The 19,932-nt window shown below is 40.8% G+C and overlaps 3 protein-coding genes across 4 annotated transcripts in view; 2 read left to right on the top strand and 1 right to left on the bottom strand.

Moving 5' to 3' along the window:
- Positions 1-4,352, top strand: part of mapk8ip2 (mitogen-activated protein kinase 8 interacting protein 2) — a 29,778-nt gene extending 25,426 nt beyond the window's left edge. For both annotated transcript variants that reach the window (XM_079682362.1, XM_079682361.1), the window contains exon 14: positions 1,906-4,352. In XM_079682362.1, coding sequence (XP_079538488.1) covers positions 1,906-1,978 — 73 coding nt within the window. In that variant the 3' untranslated portion in view covers positions 1,979-4,352. The remainder of the gene's footprint in view (positions 1-1,905) is intronic.
- arsa (arylsulfatase A) lies at positions 3,434-10,723 on the bottom strand. The gene is made up of 8 exons (XM_079682364.1): positions 10,415-10,723; positions 7,668-7,908; positions 7,337-7,555; positions 7,029-7,198; positions 6,704-6,828; positions 6,273-6,400; positions 6,088-6,190; positions 3,434-5,981 (listed from the first exon to the last, which is right to left on the bottom strand). Exons 1-8 carry the CDS (start codon positions 10,642-10,644, stop codon positions 5,686-5,688), a joined length of 1,512 nt encoding a protein of 503 aa, XP_079538490.1. The 5' UTR covers positions 10,645-10,723; the 3' UTR covers positions 3,434-5,685.
- A 91-nt stretch (positions 10,724-10,814) lies between these two features.
- shank3a (SH3 and multiple ankyrin repeat domains 3a) overlaps positions 10,815-19,932 on the top strand; it is a 223,835-nt gene continuing 214,717 nt past the window's right edge. Inside the window, 4 exon segments of the mRNA XM_079682360.1 lie at positions 10,815-10,835; positions 15,152-15,240; positions 15,397-15,485; positions 16,270-16,343. Of these exon segments, the coding sequence (XP_079538486.1) occupies positions 10,830-10,835; positions 15,152-15,240; positions 15,397-15,485; positions 16,270-16,343 (258 nt within the window). The 5' untranslated portion in view covers positions 10,815-10,829.

Below are 19,932 nucleotides of genomic sequence, written 5' to 3'. Positions count from 1 at the left end.
TCAATGACTGGATGTGTCAGAACTTTCTCCAATTAAACAAAGATAAAACTGAGGTAATAGTTTTTGGAGCCAAGGCAGAACGTATAAAAGTTAGCGCTGAGCTTCAGTCTGTAATGTTCAAAACAACAGATAAAGCCAGAAATCTAGGTGTAGTCATGGACTCTGACCTGAGTTTCAACAGTCACATTAAAACAGTTACTAAATCTGCCTACTATCACCTAAAGAATATTTCTAGGATTAAAAGACTAATGTCACAGCAAGATTTGGAAAAACCTGTCCATGCTTTTATCTTCAGTAGACTGGACCACTGTAATGGTGTCTTCACAGGTCTCACAAAAAAATCCATTAGAAAGCTGCAGCTGATTCAGAACGCCACTGCTCAAGTCCTTACCAACACTAAAGTGTTGAAAGTGGATCACATCACGCCTGTTCTGAAGTATTTAAACTGGCTTCCTGTATGTCAAATAACTGATTTGAAAATGTCATTCCTAGCATTCGGTGCCATTTCAGCTATATATTCAAAAATAAAAAACATAATTTTCCATGTGTTTTTTGTATTTAATCTGAATGATGGCTTGTTAAAGTATAAGAAAAATATTTTGGTCAAGCTCAGGATATTATGCTTACATTTTTTTTTTTTACCATCCCCAGTGACTGTGTTAACACACACTGTTACTGTTACACTGTTACAGTTAACATCACTGTTACTGTGAAAAATAGTAACAGGGTGGACATTTTATGCTAAACTTGGCTATTGCTACATGTGTGATGATAATCAAGCTAGCACTTTGTGATAACAGAAATATATATTTGATAGATATATTCACCATATTTTCTAAATGTAAAACAAATGATCAGTTCCACTAACAGGGTGGACATTTTATGCTTTACTGCAATAGTTAAGTTCTTTAAAACATTAGAAAAACGTTGAAGGAAGAACGCATTCACTCTGCTTCTTGAAGATGATTTCCCACTAAAAATGTATCCTTCTTCTTCTTGAGTCATACAAATAGTAGAATAGTAAAGGGGCGTGTCCAGAGGGATTCAAATCAGAGTAACAGGGGGGACATTCAAACGGGACACACACTTTATTTTCAATACAAATGAATTAATAACAACAATTTCAATTTGTGGAGGAATATTAGCAAAAGGGTCATACAACACTCACAAAAATGTAGAATTTGTTTGTATTTCTTTGATTTATTTTTGTATATCTGTTACAGATGTTGAGCAAACATGATTGGGGACACAGCAATTTGGCCTACTTGTGCTAAAATCAGAGTAATTATTTAGAATTTTTAATATCCTGGCTAAATAACATTGTTGTTTTATGGTAGAGGGTATAAACATTTAAAACCAAGCTTTTAAAAAATAAGCATTAGACCTTTTAAATACAAAATATATGATATAATGTGGTGGGGACCTAAATGGCACTGAATGCTAGGAATGACCCTGCTGCTGGTTTAAAAGCATTGAATGGTTTAGGCCCAAAATACATTTCTGACCTACTGCTAAATTATGAACCATCCAGATCTCTCAGGTCTTCAGGGACTGGTCAGCTTTCTGTCCCCAGAGTCAGAACTAAACATGGAGAAGCATCGTTGAGCTATTATGCTCCAAATATCTGGAACAAACTCCCAGAAACCTGCAGGTCCGCTGCAACTCTTACTACTTTTAAATCCAGGCTGAAGACTTTTCTTTTTGCCGCTGATTTTAATTGATATATTCATATCTTAAACTGCACTGTAACTTTTATTATCTTTGCTTTCATTCCTTTTAAATTAGTGTTTCTAGATATCATTTTATAATGCTCTTAATGTCTTTCATTTTTGTAAAGCACTTTGAATTGCCTTGTGTTGAAAGGTGCTATATAAATAAACTTGCCTTGCCTTGCCTTATCCGCAGACGGGCCTTCCAGGAGTATTACCAGGAACATCTGGAGTACGCCTGCCCCACCGAGGACATCTACCTGGAGTAGGCAGTATTGCCATGACGACTACCTTCTCTCTCTGCAGCTTGTGTATGATTATCGAGTTTGCCACCAGAGGGCGCTGTCAGTGGGGTCTTCTCTCCATTGTGTCCCTCTAAAACTGGGATCTTCATTTCTACAGTCTGCTAGGCATTTGACTGATTTCATCCCTCTCTCTCTTTATTTCCATTATCTCAATGGAATGATTGCCTGTTTCTTTATCTTTTTCTATGATATAAAACTAAAACGCTGAGCACTTGTTTATTTTAAGGTTCCTCTTTTGAAATGAAAACAATATACCTACTACTGCTGTTTCACCTTTCAATGCATGGCTAGTAGGGTTACTGCACACAGACACACCAAGAAATACACATATCCAAGTGAATGGCAAGCAGCTCAACAATCAGTACGGGAATGTTGTAGAATCAAGAAGTTGGCGTTTAATTAGCTGTAAATATGTATTTGTTCAATATTGACAAACTGCTCATTTGATTTTTACTGATAGTGGCATTGGAGCAAAGTAGAGAGAGTACAGTGAACCGTCCTTGGTCCAAGCTTACCCCTGTGTCTCGTTCAAGACGTAGTTTGTGTTGTAAATACGTATGTATAGAAAGTAGAAATACAGACGTCTCATCCAGTCTAACTAACTAATCCACAAACACTCACAGCTGAGACTGATGGAGCGGATTTTGATTTGTCATGGTTATTCGGGACTCACTTTGACAGGAGTAACTGCAGGAGAGATTTTAGAGTAATGACTTGTAATATACTTTGGATGTCATTAGCCCTGCAGTTATTTAAGTCAGCTTGGATTACGTGCAGTAACTCTCAGCACATTTAGGGTGACATTTTACCTTTGTCCTGTCCTCAAAGCTGCACTGGCTGACCTTTACCTTGGGAAGCTTTCACAGATAATCATTCAACTGTTAAAACTGTTAAAAGTCATACATTACTGTATGCTTTGCTATGATTGGTGTGACCTTCAGCTCAAAGAAAACTAATACCCTCTGAAAAGCCATACTCTCGCACCTCGGACTGATTAACTGTGTGTGACACCCTAGTCTCAGTTTTATTTTAATTTGTCAGTTTCAATGAGGGGAAAGGGAAAACTGAAGCGGTAGCCACGTTTAGTTATGAGGTCCTGCAGTGCGCTTACTGTACAGTGAGAGGGTCACAATGTAAACAAACCTTTGATAATCCATTAAAAGGGAGGTTTTATAGTTATGGTTAGACTTCAATCTTGTTTTTTCAAGTACGATTGGTAAGAGAGATGGCCACAATTATTTAATGCTCTAAGTTTGGTTCAAAGGTTGAAAGGATCATTCACACATCACACAATAACCTGCACTGGGGTTGTTGTAGCATACCATAGCTTACAGTCTAGCACCTTATATAGGGGAGGGGGTATATTTGAAAAAACAATGCACTCACTACAGGCTTCTGACCATTAATTTTCTGACTATCCTCATTGTTCTTTCAGACACTGTTTAGCAACTTGTTCTGCTGCTTTAAGTCACGGTCCACCAGAACAAACACCTCAGTTCACTGTTGATATGACAGGATGGATTTAGGGTTGTTATATGTATTGCTGTCAGGTAGACTATGTATATACAATAGTGAATCTAAGATAGTGCTGTGTCCTTTATGTTGAGTATGTTATGAAATTATTATGTTCATTATTCAAAAGAAATTCAAGGAAAGATCACAAGCAGACAGAAACCCCTGAAATAAAAGAAAAACACATCTGTGATCTGCAATAATTTTTTTTCCTGTTTTTTCACTCGGTATCTGTCACTTAGATGGAATTACGGTTCCAGAAACCTCCTTAAGTCCCTGAAGACAGGCTCTAGCAGCACATTTAGGGCACCTGTGTGAGATGCTACATCATTATTGTGTGACACTAACAGACTACTGACCAATCTGCTGTTAGAGCTGAAAAGTTAGTCATTCAGATGCCATTGAAACAGCTATTATTGCATCTTGCCGATTATCACCAACAATGTGACCCATCTCTGATCTGTATCTATTTGCTTCTGTTTCTGTATCTCTATCTCGTTACAGCCTAGTTAAGACCCCTTCTTTCCACACAGCTACACAATAACAACCTCTGAGGATGATCTCGTCCCATATAGCCGCTGAGACATACACTAACAGTTAAACAAAACTTTTGACTTTATTACAATTAGCAAGATGCTTTACTGTATACCTAGAGCAAAACAGTATGTGACAGAACAAACATATCCTATCTTGTATCTTTAAAAACAAAGACTTGTAGAGTTAATCAGAATTCCAGGAAAAAGCAAACAAAAAAATTACAACAAAAATCACTTTGCCTTGTCATGGGTTTGGTGTTATGAATAAAATATATGCTTGATGTCTGAAACCTTAATTCTTGTCTTTATTGTTCAGATCTCATGATTGCTTGTGTGTTTGAAATAGACTGCAAATCATTTTTTTTAAATCACATAAAATCCATGCTAAATGCTATGAATATCAAGAATGTTGAGGTGAAAATTAAATAATAAATCAATGATTAAAACATGTAATAAAAAAATCCAGGTATACACTACATTCTTAGTGTAATGTTATTTTTCAGTACAAATGGTCATTTTATCATACAGTTGCAAGAAAAAGTATGTGAACCCTTTGGAATTACCTGGATTTCTGCATAAGTTGGTCATAAAATGGAGGAAGCCACTGCTGTTCAGAAAAAACATTGCTGCACGTTTGAAGTTTGCAAAAGAGCACCTGGATGTTCCACAGCACTACTGGCAACATATTCTGTGGACAGATGAAACCAAAGTTGAGTCGTTTGGAAGGAACACACAACGCTATGTGTGGAGAAAAAAAGGCACAGCACACCAACATCAAAACCTCATCCCAACTGTGAAGTATGGTGGAGGGAGCATCATGGTTTGGGGCTGCTTTGCTGCCTCAGGGCCTGGACAGATTGCCATCATCGACGGAAAAATGAATTCTCAAGTTTATCAAGAAATCTTGCTGGAGAACTTAAGGCCATCTGTCCACCAATTGAAGCTCAACAGAAGATGGGTGATGCAACAGGACAACGACCCAAAGCACAGAAGTAAATCAACAACAGAATGGCTTCAACAGAAGAAAATAGGCCTTCTGGAGTGGCCCAGTCAGAGTCCTGACCTCAACCCAATTGAGATGCTGTGGCATGACCTCAAGAGAGCGATTCACACCAGACATCCCAAGAATATTGCTGAACTGAAACAGTTTTGTAAAGAGGAATGGTCCAAAATTCCTCCTGACCGTTGTGCAGGTCTGATATGCAACTATAGGAAACGTTTGGTTGAGGTTATTGCTGCCAAAGGAGGGTCAACCAGTTATTAAATCCAAGGGTTCACATACTTTTTACACCCTGCACTGTGAATGTTTACATGGTGTGTTCAATAAAAACATATAATTCTTTGTGTGGTTTTAGCTTAAGCAGACTGGGTTTGTCTATTGTTGTGACTTAGATGAAGATCAGAACACATTTTATGACCAATGTATGCAGAAATCCAGGTAGTTCCAAAGGGTTCACATACTTTTTCTTGCAACTGTATCTGTCGACAAGCATGTAGCAATGCATCATCAAATGATTACAAAATCAGCATCACATCTGGTGCTTCACAAAGACCTCTTGAGGTCAAAATCAGTGTGTACTTCAATTTTCTCCCAAATTGCCATTATTAGCAGGATTTGTCCCATCAACACCTGCAGCAACCCGGCTTGGGGCTACACTGAGGATTGCAGCAAGGCTCCAGGTCAGTGTCGACTCCTTTTGACATCTGGCTCTCTCCGAACACCATTGATGCCTCAAACTCTTTCTTGACTTGTATGATCTGCTGCAGCACGGCTTGGAGGTCAGGTTTTCCAAAAAGCTGGAGAGGGTAGTGCTCTGAGGGATCGGCCTCCAGGTCGAAAAGGAGAGGGGGATCGTGGGCCTTGAGGACAGCAAATACTGGGCAGTCTTGATCTGGAGTAGTCCCACTGTGTGTAGCACCTGAGAACAAACATGGACAAATATGACTCATAATTTATAAATAATTCAGTTCTGACTGTGACTATGCCTCTGGACAATTCTACTTGTTTTAAAAGGCCTGCTGTACCTCGTGTATAGAAGTGGGCCTTGTACTTCCCTAGTCTGAGTGCAAACAGGCCATACATCTCACTGGGATCTGTGGGGTAGAACATCATGGTTTCCCTTTTACCCTGCAAAAGATGAGAAGATATAAAATTAAAAACATTGTCTGTGTTTACACATTATTTTAATCTATAGACTGTGAGCCACTACCTTTCCTTGGTTGATAAGGATGTCTGTCATATCAACCCCGTCCAGCATCACCTGCGGTAGCTTGGCCCCTGCCAGACCTGCGATAGTGGGGAGGATATCTAGAGTGCTGGCCATCTCATGAGTCACACCTAAAGAGAGGCATACAGGGGGGAAAGGCAGTATTCACTAAATACCCTGACACAAGGCATACACTTCTGGCCTTCAGGAAGCGTTTGTTGCCCTGTTTTTGCAGTATGTTGTGGCTATCAGAGCGATTCAGCCTGTTAAATTGGCAACAATTGGCCATAGACCAGTTGATTCTTTAATGAATTCAGTGTAAAGTGGTATGCTTTTAAATACAGTAGCTTAGTAAATGTGACTGAAATAAGCAAATGGGGACAACGGAATATACACCAAGTGGTTTTAGCTCTTGATGTCTAAGAAATCCAGACCTGGCCTGATGGTGCCAGGCCAGAAGGCGATGGCCGGCTCCCTCATCCCCCCTTCATAAGTTGTGCCTTTTCCACACTTCAGAGGGCCAGAGCATCCTCCACTGGACATGCGCATCAGTTCAGGCCTAAAGAACAGAAATGAATAACACACCATTTGATAAAGGGTACATTTTCTCAAGGCAATACATCAAAGATAAAAAAGGGCAAGATAAAATGCAACTTCACCTTTGAACAGAGGAAAAATTAACAGCTGTACCAATGCTATCAGAGTGGGAGATAAACATGTCTGCATAAGAAACTATAAAAGCAGGCGTCAAAAACCAACCCATTGTCTGAAGTGAAGAATACGAGGGTGTTGTTTATCACTCCTGTTTTCTCCAGAGTTGTCAGTAGGTTTCCTATCGTGTTGTCAAACTCAAAAAGAGAATCTCCAAATTTGCCCCTTAAAGTATGCCCGGCGGCATCCACTCCTGCATACTGGGGGTAGTGGGTGTGCTGTGGGAGGAATTAGAAGAAAGTGCTCACTATCTGAATTGTTCTTATCCATCTACATGGGGTTACAAAAAATGGTTTTGTTTTGAAAACTCAAATGGACATGGACATGTTCTACATATTAAAATTGTTGATGCTTACATGGGACGGGTAGTAGAGGAAGAAAGGTTGTTTATTCTTTGCTGATGTGGCAATGAAATCGGTTGCAAAATCACTGTAAGCCCTTTCCAGTTCCAGGAAGTTGACTGGTTGCTGCTTGATGACCTCATTTTGCATTAGTGGGACGGTGACAGTACCCACATCACAGAATCCAAAACACTTAATATCTGGAGGGAAACAAGTCAGGTTCCTACAGGGACCCTGGGAAAAACAGGGAGACAACAAATATTCTAGACAAAATCTCCCCATTTAATAATACTATCACATATTACCTCAGTCATTTTAGTTTGGAGCTAAATGTATTCACACTGACCATGTCGTGGGAGTAGGGGATCCCCAGGTAGTGGTCAAACCCCTGCCTGGTTGGAAGAAACATCCCATTGGCACCAACTCCTAAGTGCCACTTCCCTATTGCTGCAGTAGCATAGCCCACAGGTTTCAGCACTTCAGCAATGGTGGTCTCATTCAGAGGAAGACCCCCTCTAGAACCTGGGTACAACACTCCTGGGTAGACACCTGAGCGGGTCTGATAACGCCCTGTCAACAACGATGCCCTGAAAAGACATCAAAACAGATAGGGACTATTATTTAAAGACGACATGTATATGCTCATTGTCAAATTCATACTTGTATTTTGACTTTATTTTTAATTGAAACAGTTCTTAAAAATAACGTGTCTTAACAAAATAATGATGGATCTTAATTAAAGACTATGATAGAAGGTAAAATAAAATAGGTGTGTCTTATTTCTCCTGTGTAGTAATAATATCCGTGTATTTAACTAGGTAACATAACCCGGATACAAGCGGCCGAGATGGGTTTTCTCCGCAGGGTGGCTGGCTTCTCCCTTAGGGATAAGGTGAGAAGTTTAGTCATCCGGGAAGGACTCGGAGTTGAACCGCTCCTCCTTCGCGCCGAAAGGAGCCAGTTGAGGTGGTTCGGGCACCTAATAAGGATGCCACCTGGGCGCCTCCAGCTGGGAAGAGACCAAGGGGTAGACCTAGGACCAGGTGGAGGGATTATATCTCTTCGCTGGCCTGGGAGCGCCTTGGGATCCCCCAGTCAGAGCTGGTTGATGTGGCCAGGGAAAGGAGCGTTTGGGGCTCTCTGCTGGAACTGCTACCTCCGCGACCCAACCACGGATAAGCGGGAGAAGATTGATGGGTAACATAACAAGAAAGCTATATAAAAAAACACCTTAACCCTCCTGTTGTCTTCGGGTCAAATCTGACCGATTTACTACATTTTTTGTTTTAGGTTCAATTGCATTAAGGCTTTATGATATCCTTCACAGTAGACATTTGAACATATCAAATTGCTGATCGCCGCTTTCATTCAATTTTGGATGATTTAGTCAACTTTGTAACACCCATGGTGTTCCCGGTCAAAAATGACCGCCATAAATAAAAGGAATTAGTAACCACCCGGATCAAATAAAACACACACACAAACACCCACCCACACACACACAGGCCCTTTCTCATTTCTCTAACTCCCCTCCTCGACTCCTATCCTCAAGACTTAGTCCCGCCCACAGGAGATGCGAACGGAGGAGCCGAGGAGGGGAGCCGAGGAGAGGAAGCAGCAGGCGGTTAGAGAAATGAGAACTCCTCTCCTCTGAGCGGTCATTTTAATGAGACGTCCATTAATGATGACAGGAGGCACAGCAGCCCTCTGTCTGATGGACAGATGTGTTCATGACCACTTATATATTTACTTTTAATTAATTCACAGTGCGGTATAATGAGACAATAACAAGATGCGGACACTTACACACACAAATATATATGTATATATTTTATATAAATATATACAATTTCAGAATCAAGCAGAGCACTCTCATAATAACGTAACACTATCAGAGACTGGATATATCCCCCCCCCCTCTCTGGTTGCTACAATGAGGAAAATAAATTACGGGCCAAAAGTTTTATTTACAAGTATTAAAAGTAATCATAGGACACCAAACCAACTGAGACCCGTCTGTCCGCTGCATCTACGCACTGTACAACACACACACCTACACACTGTACCACACACACACCTACACACTGTACCACGCACACACCTACACACTGTACCACACGCACCTACAGCTCCTAAAGCATATAATCAGGCTACAGCCGTTGTGTATTTTATTATGTGAAGCACTAAATGGTCTTAGAAAAATATTGACTCTTTGTTTGTAGATATCTACTAAACTAAAGCAAATAAAGAGTAGGCCTGTTATACGGAGTGATATATATTATACACACTGCTCTGCTTTCTGCACGGACCTCACAGCTGTTCTCACTGTAAACATCGCGTCGCGATGAAAGCAGTTAATAAAATAATATCCAGGGGATGCATGCAAAGCTGTCATTGGCTGAGATAATTCCGGCCGTGCGTCACGTCTCTTTGAAACATCTCTGTTCCCGGAAATGCATCCACGAAGAAGCCGTGGAGGATCCACCAGTGTATCCTCGGTTATAGCTCCTCCAGAGAGCCTCCTCGACGCTCGATCCTCGGTCCTCGAAGTGCATTTAGAGAAATGAGATGTCCTTCAAAATGGCGCGCTGAAATTCATTTCCGGGTCACTACCGGAGGACCGAGGAGTCGAGGAGGGGGGATTTGATGAAATGAGAAAGGGCCACAGACTCTAGATGTGTTCCCCCCCACCCATGTGAATCACATCTCTCTCACACACACACACACAAAATCTTATCATTATACAGATGTTATCAAAACAAATGTGACATCATTATTATCAGAATGTGCACGAATAGCCTAAACGGTAATTTGTTGACGGTCCCTAAGTGAAACCCTGTGGTTTAGAGCAAGGCTTGGATAAGAGCCATCTGTCCTCTGTCTGTGAAAATGAGGAACAATACGCCACTCCGGATTGAATGTTGGAAATCAAACCTACCGCGGTGGTTTATGACATACAATTAAGGGACTTAACAATAATATTAAAACGAGTGCACTGCACATACATTAAAACGTATTTGTTTATATGGGACATTCTCTCCCGCTTACAGACAAGAACATTAAATCAGAGACTGTATATTTAAAGGTAGACACCTGGACGGGGTGCACACGGGGCTGGTGCAATAGAAGTCAGTGAACCGGAGCCCTCCAGCTGCCATCCGGTCCAGGTTTGGAGTGAGAGAACTGGGATGTCCATAACAACCCAAGTCCCCGAAACCTAAATCATCTGCAAAAAGGAGGACGAAATTCGGCGGTGAAGCCGAAGATGTGCAAAAAAGAAAAGGACTTAAGAAGAAGAAGAAGAAGAAGCCGATCCTATCCATACTGAGTCCTCCTGCATCTGAAGACTTGCAGAACTTCCGCGTTAGGTCCCCTATCTGAGGTTATGGCTAGAAAGGACCCGTCTAGTGTAAAACTCTCGCGATAGTTTGCAAGTCACGTGGCTGAATGTTTACGTTTGGCAGGCAGCCTTTCAGTTACGATCGTTAACATCAGTGGGCCACAGCAAATGATGGTGAGAAGTTAAACCATCTATTAATTATGTCAATGACAGGGAGTGTGATTGTTGAAATAGGGTGTTAGCGGTCTTGCTGTTCAAAGAAGAATGACAACACTGTAGATCACCAACCCTATGGTTTATTTTTTATTCACAGGCAAGTCAACGTTGTCGCAGTAAAAGTCCCAAGATAGCTGGTGCAATACAATGTTCCCTTTCAGTGTTTTACTATTATGTCTGATGTTTCTCTATTAATATTACTGCTGCATTAATGTGTATGTTGCATGTTACTGCTGTAGGTGTGTTTCCGAGCCGCTCCAACGAGAGTTACAATGAGAACGTGACGTCATATTTACACAAGACGGATCCTTTCTAGCCATAACCCCTATCTGACCAAAACAAAACGTCACGTGTTCACTCTCGGAAACTGTCGCGTTGACGTCACGCGGGGCTAGGAAATGTAGTCCTATTTTGCAGCAGCCTAATGCATTGTTTTTTTTAAGTGAGGAAAATATAGCTGTTGCCTGTTTATGAAGAACAATGTGGACTCAAGCTCCCCTTCTCCATAAGAAAGGTAGGTGTTTACAATGTTAAACATGATTCTGGTTAAAGACTGCTCAGCTGTGTTTTGTTAGCAAAGGCCCCTCACCAATTGTTTGTATTAATATGAAATGCTTTTGAAGACTTTTGTCCTGTGACTGTGCTACTGTGACTTTGATACTGTAGCAGGATACAGACACAGTGTTTTTGCCTCTTGTGTGTTGAATGTTTTGTTTACCTCTGAAGTTGTTAGTCTAATGGCCTGCTGCTGAGTTTCAGTCCTCTCTGGCAACCTTAGTTTCTCCTACTGATTCGACCTGACACATGGTCAACTGGGGAGGAATACAGCTGGTTCAGTGCTGCAGGACCCACCAGTCGAGGAGATGTGTGTGGGGGCTTATTAATTAATTTATTGTCTGAGTAATGCGTCAGTGAGGTGGCCAGGAGAAGAAACTGACTCAGGCTGCCACTTGCATGTAATATTCTGACGTGTGTTTGCATGAGAGAGAGAATGCGTGAGAATCCAAAGATAGCCCCACACATGTGTCATTTGAATCACCTGTTACTTCGATTTACAGGGGATTTATGTAAAGTAATGCTGATATATGAAACAGAATCACTGAGAAGTGGCCTGCTGTTGCATTTCCAGCTCGTCCGATAATGGCTTTTTTCTTTGGTCCTGATGAATTATGCAACACACACACTGTACCTTTCACTAGTGTGTGAGTGTGCGCCTATGTGTGTGAGTGCGTGTGCCCATTCATGTACAGAAATCAGTTAGCTTGTGTGCTGCTGTCCAACATCCCTGTTCAGCTTTAGGGTATCATTCATTTGGCGTCAGATGATAGATAGTTTTGATTTACTTTTTTCTTTCACATCTCTCTACAGGGCTGACCTACATTCATACAGCTATATGTGTGGTGGGAGTGAGAGAAAGATAATTCAGATAAAAGACATGAAGAGGCAAAACTTTTTTTAATACTGGGGAATATCAAACTCAGCAAACCGTCCATGGATGATTGGAATCTGCATTTGTTCTGTACAAACTTGATGTTTTTATTTACATTTTTTACGTTTCATTTAGCTGACGCTTTTATCCAAAGCGACTTACAATTACCGATTACAGGGACATTCTCCCTGGAGTAACTAAGGATTAAGATGATGTCATGTGTGCCCTGCAAAATATTTGAGCTTTTAAACAACTACCTTTCTGCATAATCATCTAAAACCGTAAGCTCTGGAAACATCCCCGTGGCAAACAGCATTGTGCAACAATCTTGGATGAGGGCTGTCACTCCTTCTTTTCCATGGCAGGTTCAGAATTGTATTCTCAAATCCCTCAAATAATGAATGCTCAGTTCAGATAAAAGGATGAATCAATCATTGGTCCAGTAATGGAATACCTAGAAGTAGTATCATTAGCAAAAAATAATTTATGATAATGACTGTTTAGGTTTTGCCAACACTAATGACTTGTGAAAGTGTTTGCCAGACAGCCCATCTAGACAAGTCTCATGGAGAGTAGGGAGAAGAGCTGCCGTGGATACATGACAGTCTGTGAGCGGCAGAGCCCTGCCTGCACCAGCTTTCAGTAAAAGATGACTGCTCTGACCTTTACTGTGAGTAAATAAAAACTGTTGTCGGTGACAAACGCAGTGCAGAACATGTAGCTTGTAGTAGCTGAGGCTACAACAAGGTCCTCACCCCTGCCAGTGTGTATGTGTGTGCATTGGGTATGAATGTATGTGTGTCCATACATCTGCCAAGCTTCAGTTGCTATGTTTGTTGCTCAGGAAGGATTTATTTTGGATTGAAATTTGAGCATCTTTATGTAAGATGGATTGTCCTGCCAGAAAAAATTCATCTGATTTAATGTCGTGTGTGTGTGTGTGTGTGTGTGTGTGTGTGTGTGTGTGTGTGTGTGTGTGTGTGTGTGTGTGTGTGTGTGTGTGTGTGTGTGTGTGTGTGTGTGTGTGTGTGTGTGTGTGTGTGTGTGTGTGTGTGTGTGTGTGTGTGTGTGTGTGTGTGTGTGTGTGTGTGTGTGTGTGTGTGTGTGTGTGTGTGTGTGTGTGTGTGTGTGTGTGTGTGTGTGTGTGTGTGTGTGTGTGTGTGTACTTAGAAGTGTGTGCATTTGCTTACAATGCATCTGCTTCAGGCAGTTCGATTGAGGTGTGGTACAATACAACTCAGTAGAGCTGATGGAGAAAATAAATCGCACCATCCATGCTCATCCCTCAATACAGAAACGAGGAGAGAAGGAAACAGCCTCACACCTGCGGGGACAGTCTCTCTCTCTCCCCACCTCATCTTCTCCCCTCTTTAGGAATAGCAAATCATGCTCACACATTTCTGCACATGTCGGTTTTTTTGACTTTACAAGAGACAATGTACATAATACTTATTGTGAGTCAACAGTAAACAAGCAAAAATGGGTAAACGTTCTCGTCTTTATATTGACGTTTTCTTTATTTCAAACACTATTAACAGTCTGATCCTGTGAGTGAAATTGTGAAGGGTACTGCCGCAGTGTTTTTGGACCATTAGTCTGTGTAAATCTTTTCCAATAAGTGCAGGTAAACCTTTCGAGCACTAGTGGGTGCCATTGGATCACAGTTCCCCTCCACATTGTGCATGTACTGGTCTTAACAGTCCACAGACAATCTGTTAAATCTGATCTCCCAGGCTGTGCTCCATGATACATTGGGCAGTAATAGGTCCATTGAGTGTTGATATGCATCTGCAGGCTGCAGCACATGGGAAATTGCAGTTTAGCTTTTTGACATTTCTAATCTTTCAGGTCTTCATGTTTCCTCATGCAAGCCTTTACAGATCTGCCACTTCTCATTACTCCTCTTGTTGAAAATCTAATTTTATGCCCTCTCACCCTTTGTGTTAACTTGGAAATGACTTGTCTGATAAGGTAACAGACAAGGTTTACGTAGGACTAGGCAAAGGCTTACTGTAGGAAAAGAAGATAAGACAGACGGACAGATAAATAGATGCAGGTTATAGAAAAGGAGAGGGAAGAGATAGAGGCAGGAGAATAAATTGGTGGATAATACCATGGACAGTTCTTAATACTTTGATTTAGCTCTGCCCTGACAGCAGAACGTTTTTAAATTAGCGTGTCTGCTATTATCTTGTCATCATGAAAATGCATTTTGAGCAGCATATACCACAACATCTTTGAAGTTGCTCCTGGGAGAAGATGAATAATGGCAAAAATCAGTTGTTCATATCCAGCAGTTTTCAGACTGCACAAACAAACTGCACTTCATAGTGATGAATAAAAGCTATTACACATACTGTATGTATGCAGTTAAAAAAAAACCTGTGAACACAATTTAATGTAGCTTTTAAAGCAGGATTACCATCAATATACTATGAAGACAGTTCCTTAAGGCAGTAGTGTTTTGCAACAATCTGCTACATGGTATCAAGCAGTCCTTTCGATGATGAAAAGTCATTGTTATTCTGGCTTGTGAGCTGAGGGAGCGGTGATAAAAAACATCCTGCCAAATAAATGGAGGTTCATTGGCACAATAGAGTCTGGAACAGAGCACAGAATTATGCAATGAAATCTAACAGGCCTCTGTGGAGCAACATGAGCTGAAGAACTCATAAATGTTTGAGGACCTGCTGGGGTAATGTTCACTGTTGTCGACGTTCTAGTCTCTCACATCAAAGCTCTCGTTGTACTAAACATGGGCAAATGTTCTCTTCAACTACACGTCACCTGTGCACACAATAATGATGAGAAGTTGCAGTAAAGATGAGTTGCTGTTTTTTTTCAGATAAACATCGCCATCATCGAATACACCAGCTGCGATCCAGTTGACGTGTCCCTGTGTGGTCTCTGCTTTCTTATGATGGACTACTGGTGGTAAGAGCAACCTGCCCTCGTGAGCATTTCTTCCACAATTGTCTGGTAATGTTATAAAGAAAGGAGGTCTGGGTGGACCCTAAGCCAGCTGCCCTCCTCCCACTACCCTCGGGCTGTCATCTGCTGCCACTCTGCAAAGCTCTTATTCTGTTTCAGGCTGACTCCTGCCTCACCCTTGCTCTCGTCGTGCAGACAAACGGGCCTGAGAGACACACAGATGACTCAAGAGGAACGGCCTGCACGGAGTAAGATCTCACACACACTCCAAATGTTTCTGTGGCATTTGTTGGGCTATGAGATAGCTGATGTTTGCTAAGAGCTTAGCTGAAAATATTTAGATGAGCGTTACATGAGATAAATGCCAAAAATGTTTACAGATGTTAAGATTCACGGTCTGAGCTCCTCCATCTACTGCTCAGCTCACCTTGAGATCTGCTTCCGCTCAGTTTGTCCTCAGGGACAAAACATCCCTCGGCTTCGATTGTAAACAACTCTGTCTGAATTTATTATCATCTGCCGCAAGTGTATAATCATACCAGTTCCTCACGTCTACATTTCCATATTCATGGGAATCCTGCTGTCGAAAGTAAATGGTAATTTTTTCATTTTCCAATTTGAATTTTGCATTGTCATCATTTGTAATTGGAACAGACATAGGCAACTCACTAAGCTGCTCCATACTCCACCCGAGGTTCTTGTGATAAATTATGACTCATAGGTTTCCATACAACAGAAATTAGAAACAGAGACACTTTTTACCCACATGCAAATAACTGTGGTAAACAACATTTAAATTGTTTGATTTGTTTTCAGCTCGCAGGACAAACTGATGTCAACCACTGATAAAATGCAAACAGAATATATTTCACAGCAGAAGATATAAACAAGATTGTTAAGCCTTTAATTAGCAGCTTCAGTGCGTTGCTCGGTTACAGTATGTGAGCAGATCACTACTAATGACTTTGGCTGAACTAAAAGTAATGGATGCAAAACGCGTGAGCTGACTTAATAAATGTTTTGCCCTTCCAGCGTTGATCTTGATCAGCTGTTGGTCCACGTGGCTTCCTCTGCTTCGTCCTTGGTGCCTTCAGCATCTGATAAAGGTAAGAAGTGATAATGTACAAACACTTCACCTTGAAACACCTCAAAGGAGCGAGGAATACAGTATGTATTATAAGCCTTTTTATTTACAGTATAATTTCCTTTGTCAACATTGGTAACACTACATTTTATTTTCTGATCACTTAGGTGCCCTTTGAAACTAGGTTTCTTTTTGAAAAACTCAACACCAAACCAACAAAACATTAAACAGATATTGCAAATGAGAAGTGTTCTTGCAAAACTCTTTCAAATATTTGTAAAAAAGAAAAAAAATCATCATTTTAAAAAGCAAATAAAGAACCGACTACACACTAATAGTATTAATGAGAACCACATCAGCTTTTTCTCTGTGCAGGGCAAAGCACCTTGCGATACACATTTGATTCACACATCTGTTTGTCAACATTAAGTTACTCAAACAGGAGAGGAGTCAGAATAGATACTACAGGACTGTCTCAGAAAATTAGAATATTGTGATAAAGTTCTTTATTTTCTGTAATGCAATTAAAAAAAAAACAAAAATGTCATACATTCTGGATTCATTACAAATCAACTGAAATATTGCAAGTCTTTTATTATTTTAATATTGCTGATTATGGCATACAGCTTAAGAAAACTCAAATATCCTATCTCTAAATATTAGAATATCATGAAAAAGTATACTAGTAGGGTGTTCAACGAATCACTTGAATCGTCTAATTAACTCGAAACACCTGCAAGGGTTTCCTGAGCCTTGAAAAACACTCAGCTTGGTTCAGTAAACTAAATCACAAGTATGGGGAAGACTGCTGATCTGACTGCTGTCCAGAGGACCGTCATTGACACCCTCCATCAGGAGGGTAAGACACAAAAAGAAATTTCTCAAAGAGCGAGCTGTTCACAGAGTGCAGTTTCAAAGCACATCCACAAAAAGTCTGTTGGAAGGGGGAAATGTGGCAGGAAACGCTGCACAACCAAGAGAGATGACCGCAGCCTTAACAGCATTGTGAAGAAGAGTCGCTTCCAGAATTTGGGGGAGCTTCAAAGACAGTGGACTGAAGCTGGAGTCCAGGTATCAAAAGTCACTGTTCACAGAGGTGTCCGGGAAATGGGCTACAATAGCCGTATTCCCATGGTCAAGCCACTTCTGAACTCAAGACAACGGAAGAGGCGTCTGACTTGGGCTAAGGAAAAGAAGCACTGGACAGTTGCACAGTGGTCCAAAGTCCTCTTTTCAGACGAAAGCAAGTTTTGTATTTCATTTGGAAGTCAAGGCGCCAGAGTCTGGAGAAAGGCTGGAGAGGAGCAAAATCCAAGTTGCTTGAAATCCAGTGTGAAGTTCCCACAGTCAGCGATGGTTTGGGGAGCCATGTCAGCTGCTGGTGTTGGTCCACTGTGTTTCATCAAGCCCAGAGTAAATGCAGCTGTGTACCAAGAGATTTTAGAGCACTACATGCTTCCGTCTGCTGAAAAGCTCTATGGAGATGAGGAATTCATTTTCCAGCATGATCTGGCACCTGCCCACAGTGCCAAAACCACCAGTAACTGGTGTACTGACCATGGCATTACTGTCCTCGATTGGCCTGCAAATTCCCCTGACCTGAACCCCATAGAGAATATGTGGGGTATTGTGAAGAAGAAGCTGAAAGACACCAGACCCAACAATGCTAATGAGCTAAAGGCCGCTATTGAAGCATCCTGGGCATCCATAACACCTCAGCAATGCCACAGGCTGATTGCCTCCATGCCACGCCGCATTGATGCAGTAATCCGTGCAAAAGGATTCCCAACCAAGTACTGAGTGCATTAATGGACATTTTCAAATGTTTGATTGTGTTTTGCTGTTATAAATCTTTTTTTTTTACTTGGTCTGAGGAACTATTCTAATTTTTTGAGATAGGATTTTTGAGTGTTCTTAAGCTGTATGCCATAATCAGCAATATTAAAATAATAAAAGGCTTGCAATATTTCAGTTGATTTGTAATGAATCCAGAATGTATGACATTTTTGTTTTTTTAATTGCATTACAGAAAATAAAGAACTTTATCACAATATTCTCATTTTCTGAGACAGTCCTGTATTGTTAGGAAATCTTTGGAGTGCCACAGTTTGACCAATTATCATTTTACAAATTAAGATTTGATCATTTGTTAAGTTTGCACTGATTTACAGTAAACCCCTTTTTCCTTGTCCTCATCTCTATCTCCACCCCCATGTTCTGTCCAATTTTGGCCGCCATTGTTGTCCATACCAAAGGGTTGAATTGGTGAATGAACTCATTATCTAAAAGTATTTTCATCTTTGTAAATGTGGAAAGGCAGTATGTGATGTAGAAATCAATGTTTACAGTTTAGCTAGTGTTTTCTTGTGTTTTATTTTATGTACAACAAAGTGTAAAGCAGAAAATGTGTGTTCAGTGTAATACATTTGAGTGTTTGAGAGCCAGCGCTTCAAGAATCACTGTTGGAGGAATTTCGAAACGGAACCCTTCGTTTATCAGAAGCCATATTCTAGCATTTATATCATTATTTTAGCGCATACAGTCTTGTATTTTTAAGAAGGAATAATGCTATCTTTAAGTGTTTTTGTGACCGTTCCTGTGTACAGCATCCATATGTTGTATACAAAATGATGAATGAATTAAGAACACACACTTACAGTATACAAGATATTCATTAACTTTTCTTGCAAATCCAAATATAATTCAAAAGCTTGTTTACATTTATAATGTGGCTGAGACTTGAGTTAAAAGTTGATGGTTGACTTTGGAAACAGTAGTATGGCTAACTAGATTTCCCTTGTGCTCTCAGCAGCAGGATCTCATGGCCTTCTTAAGCTGACACATTATGCTTAGGGGTCAGTCCTCCTTATCTTTACTTTTTTTTAATTGCTTATACATGCTAATCAGGGGCGGTTAAAGAAGTGGTGCGATTTCTCTTTTAGAATTTCTCTACTTCATAATGAGGCTCAGTGCAGTACAGTGCTGCTCATCATCCTTGTTACCGTTTCCAGTGCCAGATTGCTTTAATCACATCGAATTCAATTGCTGAGGAAGCAGGGAAGAGCTGTAAAGGATTTAACAAGTATAGCAATACAAAGTGTCTAATTACAGTTTTGACTCTGAATTAGCGTGGCAAGCTATTAGCCACGTCCATCTGAGAAGTGACTCTTAAGAGAGCTAAGACCCGCTCCCTTTAAATGGGTATTTAAGCTATCACACTGCATATCAGCTCCCATACAACAATGTTCCCGAGGTTAGCCTCTGAGCAGATCTGGATCCTTGAATCAATTACCGCTCCAATACCCACAAACCTAGATCCCATTTCTTGGTGTCACGCTCGATAAAAGCTATTCCCCTTTCTTGCTACGCTGTCCGTCTCTCAGCTGAAGCTGTTTCTCATTTGTCTCACTGATCCTTAAAGCGCTGGCTCTCTCACATTTAGTGTAGTGAGTCAGAGCTAGAGTAGGACAACCCCAGCATGTCAACGTTTAATTTCGACTTTACCTGGTATCACATTCACAAGCAGAAACCGTCACCATTTTCCTGTCTGGGGAAAAAAAAAACAGCAGATGAATACTAGACATTTTGGTAGGTAGTGGCAACTGGTTACA

Source organism: Notothenia rossii (assembly GCF_949606895.1).
Source record: "Notothenia rossii genome assembly, chromosome: 5".
In the NCBI taxonomy this organism is placed as follows: Eukaryota; Metazoa; Chordata; class Actinopteri; order Perciformes; family Nototheniidae; genus Notothenia; species Notothenia rossii.
The sequence above is the reverse complement of the archived record's forward strand: the minus strand, read 5'-3'. Positions and strand labels throughout refer to the sequence as shown.

Excerpts from the sequence above, each read along its gene's own strand:
- arsa (XM_079682364.1), bottom strand. The coding sequence starts at position 10,644 with ATGGATAGGATCGGCTTCTTCTTCTTCTTCTTCTTAAGTCCTTTTCTT. Across the intron at positions 7,909-10,414 it reads CCCGTGTGCACCCCGTCCAG|GGCATCGTTGTTGACAGGGC; the intron begins GTGTCTACCTTT and ends ATGTCTTTTCAG. Across the intron at positions 5,982-6,087 it reads GGCCCACTTCTATACACGAG|GTGCTACACACAGTGGGACT; the intron begins GTACAGCAGGCC and ends GTTTGTTCTCAG.